General features: G+C 41.9%; 1 protein-coding gene across 4 annotated transcripts in view; it reads left to right on the plus strand.

Annotated features, from left to right (window-relative positions):
- LOC106530250 (nuclear receptor coactivator 2) overlaps positions 1–4,867 on the plus strand; it is a 77,201-nt gene that overhangs the window by 69,430 nt on the left and 2,904 nt on the right. For 3 of the 4 annotated variants that reach the window (XM_014025832.1, XM_014025831.1, XM_014025833.1), the window contains exons 13-18: positions 673–852; positions 940–1,045; positions 1,134–1,302; positions 2,685–3,005; positions 3,754–3,831; positions 3,973–4,405. In XM_014025832.1, the coding sequence (XP_013881286.1) occupies positions 673–852; positions 940–1,045; positions 1,134–1,302; positions 2,685–3,005; positions 3,754–3,831; positions 3,973–4,405 (1,287 nt within the window). The remainder of the gene's footprint in view (positions 1–672; positions 853–939; positions 1,046–1,133; positions 1,303–2,684; positions 3,006–3,753; positions 3,832–3,972; positions 4,406–4,867) is intronic. The other variant, XM_014025834.1, reaches the window with a different exon arrangement.

Genomic DNA, 4,867 nt, shown 5'->3' on the forward strand with positions numbered 1-4,867 from the left:
GTGTGGTAATGATTGGGTTTTTCAACAGGACAATGCTGCAGTTCACAATGCCCGCCTGACAAAGGACTTCTTCCAAGAGAATAACATCACTCTTTTGGACCATCCTGCATGTTCCCCGGATCTAAAGCCAACTGAGAACATTTGGGGATGGATGGCAAGGGAAGTTTACAAAAATGGACCTCAGTTCCAGACAGTGGATGTCCTTCATGAAGCCATCTTCAACACTTGGAGCAACGTTCCCACTAGCCTCCTGGAAACACTGGCATCAAGCATGTCTAAACCATTGTTTGAAGTCATCAACAAGAATGGTGGCGCTACTCATTACTGAGTCCTTTTTGTGACACTTTGATTTCTGTTTTCAGGTTGTTGTTTTTTTAGCTATGGTCTTAAACTTTTGATCAGCTGAAAAAAATCATGTTTGAGTGTAAATACAGTTTTCAGAAAATTCCCTGCTCAAAAGTTCTTGTCTCTTGCACTGATTTCTTCTTTTAACATTGTGAAGCTCTACTTAGAACCTTCTTAAGATCCAATAGTGCAAAATGCAAATTCTTGCACTTTTTTGACTGGTCTTAAGATTTTGATTAGGAGTGTGTATAAATATGACTGGCTGCAAAATAAAAGAATCTTCAATAATAAACATTTTATTGATTTTTAAGTTTTCTTCTAAAACAGGTACTCGGGGCTCCATGCAGCAAGGTTGGGGTCCCCAGGGGCCCATGGTTGGCAACGTGGGGCCCATGATGGCCCAGGGATTTGGCCGCATGGTCCCAAACATGAACTCTGCGCTCCCCACCAGAGGCAGCGCTCCACCCGTGTCCAGAGCCATGGCCAGCATGCAAATGATGAGCAATGGTGCGACGAAATGAAAACACAAATTAAAATCACATCRAAGAGTTTCCTTTAGGTTTTTATACGGTTGTGCCTCTGTTATCCACGCAGACCTGGACATGGCCGCCCCTCCATACCATTCGCAGCATGCTCCGCCCAATCAGACAGCCCCATGGCCAGATCGAATGATGATGGATCATTATGGGAACCACAGCAGGTGTGTTGGTTCTGTTGACCCTGAAGCATCAGGAACCCCCAGGAGGATTAGTTCGGGTCCAGTTTGGTAACTGTTTGTCACCTTGCAGGCCGTCGTACGGCGTTCCTCAGGAGGACGGGATGGCTTGTTGTGGCTCTGGGCCTGAAGGCCACGCAGACGAGGGCGCTCTGCTGAACCAGCTGTGCTCCATGCTGAAGGACTACGAGGGTCTGGAGGAAATCGACAAGATGCTGGGGATCCCAACGCTAGCAGGACAGGTGGGATTATTGTAGCAGATTCACTCATAAAACAAAGTTTAGTCCTTCACCMAGTCTAACCAGGAGCAGTTTAGTTTGTCACATTTAATCTTTGCTCTACCTTTGCTGCAATTTGTCTATTGATAAAATTTGGGATATTTTGCCTTTAAACTGGTAACATTTCATTGCTCCACTGTGTAATAAGACAGGGTGTMGAGCAGGGTTATTATAGTTAACTAAAACTAACTAAATAACGAAAACTGAAATAAAAAAAACATTTTAGTTAACTAAAATAAATAAAACCTCTAATAAAATGGAAAAAAATAACTAACTATAAACTGTATAATGTTTTTACAAAACTAACTAAAATTAACTGAAACTATAGATCAGGGGCTAACGCTTTCTTTTATGGTACCCTATTACCATGTAATTACAAGGTAATAAAAGAGTAATTAAATGTGATTACTAACTTATTACCATATAATTACAAGGAAATAAAAAATGCAAATAAATGTTAATTACTAACTTATTACATGTAATTACAAGGTTATAAAAATGGTAATAAAATATAATTACTACCTTATTACCATGTATTTACGTGGTAATTAGGGTGCAAAAACTACTGTTGGTAAAACTACTTTTATTGGGTAACTACAATCAAATTCAATAGTAACTCAAAACTATATTTATAACCAAAAGAATACAACTAAATTTTGGGGTTAGTGGTTAATTGCAATAAAATATAACTTTGAAACTGTCCAAATTACTTATTTAGGTGTTACATGGTGAATTGTGAAACATTACCAGGTAAGTGCTACATTACTGCAGACARTTACATAGTACAATTGTACCCTAATTACCATGTAATTATATGGTAATAAGGGTACCGTAAAAGAAAGCGTTACCGATCAGGGATWGTCAATCCTGGTCCTGGAGGTCCRCAGCCCTGCATGTTTTACTTGTTCCTCTGCTCCAACACACCTGTTTTGAATGAACGGATGATTTTCAGGCTTCTGCAGAACTTAGAAGAGGGAATTCACTGACTGAATCAGTTATACCAATAATAACTAATAAAAACTAGCAAATCCACTGTAAAAACTAATTAAAATTAACTGAAGTAAATTGAAAAAAAGTCACAACGAAATAAAACTAAACTATAAAGAAAAATCCCAAACTACTATAATCTTGATGTAGAGGAGAAAAATCATTTAGAAACAAAAAATATGGGGGAAACTGATTTCGTGAAGCCCTACGACGCATTAAAAGTACACAAACAAAAGTCAAATAAAAGGTTATAAATAAATCAGTATCAATAATTTGATCTGAATCTCTGTGATTAATGCTAAAAGTGTTAAAGCCAGTGTAGAAAAACACATTTAATCAGCGTTAGGGTTTCCTTACAGGGTCCTCTATCAGACCAGGAGCAGTACCTGGGCTCCTCAGAACCTCCATCCAGTCTGAAGCCTCCCCTCTACAGTCAACACTACGGTGGGCAGCCAGGTTACGGCAGCATGCCCCCTGATGCCGGGTACTCCACTCCATCCATGGGCGGCCACWTGGGGCCTCAAAGAATGGGACCCGCAGGATACCCCCCTATGATGAGAATGCCTGGTGGCCCGGGACCACGACCACCTGGCATGAGACCTGGGGGGCCCAGTTCAATAGTACCCCCACAGCCAAACAACCTGAGGCTGCAGCTACAGCACCGACTCCAGGCCCAGCTGGTAGGTGGCACCAAATAGTGAGATTTTTAGCCTTTTTAAGCATCAGAAATGATCGTAGCTTATTTTATTTTATTTTTTAAACATCACACATTTCTGTTTATTTATTTATTTTTGTTGCACCATGATTTTGTTGTCATAAAATCAGTCACCCCTCACTTGTTTGAGTGTTGTGTTGTGTTGTGTGAGGACTGAGTGTGAGCGTTGCTGCCACCTGGTGGAGAGCAGAGGTGGTGCAGCTTGTGTTAACGTGACGGCACCTTTTTGTTTCTATTTCTGCTGCACAAATATTTACAAAACCCAAAGGTTTTGATTTAAAACGAGGAGCAAACAGCACTAATAAACCCATCTTAAAACTGTTTGTTGTTATAAAATACTTTATAAGTTGTTTTTCTATATTCAGTGTTCTCTGCAGAGTTTGTTGATTTATAAAAGCTTGAAACTTTTCTTTTGACTTGAAAGAGCAAAACATYAACTACAGAAACAAAGTCCAGTTGCCTTGTTGTAACACTTAAGATTAGTTGCAGAGTTGTGCTAGTTATGTATTAGCCAATCATGATGAATCAACGTCTGAAAGTATATCAGCTAATACCCAGACTACACCTCCAAACAGGGCAGTAAACCATTATTAAATAAGGTATAGTGTTATTAATTTWATTTTAAATGAGTTATCTTGACATTTAGTTTTGCACTATGAAGTTTTAATAGAAAAACTTTGGCTGTTATTTGATTTTTGTTGCTTTTTGTTTAGAATCGTCAGCCAATGGTGAACCAGATGGGCGGAGTTTCCAATWTGAATCTACCTCTAAGGTCTAATGTACCAAACCAGGTGAGTTCCTGTCATAAACGCAAACGACTTTCCTCTTTTTTTACATTTTAAATAATATCCTCGACACTGTTTACACCTGGTTGTGTTTCTCTGGGAGGTGATTTTGATTCCGTGTTTCTCTTCTGGGTGTTTCTGCTGCAGGGAACTCTCAACGCCCAGATGCTGGCCCAGCGTCAGCGCGAGTACCTCAGCAACCACCTCCGTCAGCGTCAGCAGCAGCAGCACATGCACCAGCAGCGCACCATGATGATGCGGGCGCAGGGCATAAACCTGCCGCCGAGCATGCCTGGCGGGGGCGCCGCCGCCGCCACGCCCATGCCGATGGGCGGCACCAACCCCCGGGTGCCCCAGGGCAACCTGCAGCGGTTTCCCTACCCGGCCTCCAGCTATGGTACAGGCCTGCCCTCTCCTCCTCCTCCTCCTCCACCTCATCCCGGCTCCTCCAGCCCCTTCTCCTCCCCTCTCTCCCCCAGTCATCTTCTGGCAAGCCAGGGCATGATGGGAAATGTAGGCGGGCAGTACAGCGGTGTAATGAGCCCATCACAGCACAGTGCCTTCCAGTTCAGCAGCTCAGGTATAAGATTAAACAGAATCCATGTCTGAGTGGTCTGTGAGGGTCTAATCACTTTCTCTTTTTATTGTCACAAAAATCACATCTTTTCTGCGTGGAACCTTTTACTTCCTTAACCTTTAGCTCTCTGGTACTATGACACAGTATGAGGGCAAAAAATAAGACTATTGTGCAACCAGCTATTGCTACATCTTTGTAGCAGGAGGCTATATCTGATCCTAATCCAGCTATTGATCTGATTAATGATAGGCTGGCACCGCTAACTGAGAGGTTGACTCTGGCAAATGAGAAGGAGACTATTCATTTGTGTTAGCATTGGAGAGGCTAGCAACTAGCATGGATATGCTGGTGTTAGCGTAGGAGAGGCTAGTGACTAGCATGGATAACCTGGCATTAGCATTGGAGAGGCTAGCAACTAGCATGGATCTGCTGGTGTTATCATTGCAGAAGCTATTATTTTTTTAT

Source organism: Austrofundulus limnaeus, unplaced genomic scaffold, assembly GCF_001266775.1.
Source record: "Austrofundulus limnaeus strain Quisiro unplaced genomic scaffold, Austrofundulus_limnaeus-1.0 Scaffold503, whole genome shotgun sequence".
Taxonomy (NCBI): domain Eukaryota; kingdom Metazoa; phylum Chordata; class Actinopteri; order Cyprinodontiformes; family Rivulidae; genus Austrofundulus; species Austrofundulus limnaeus.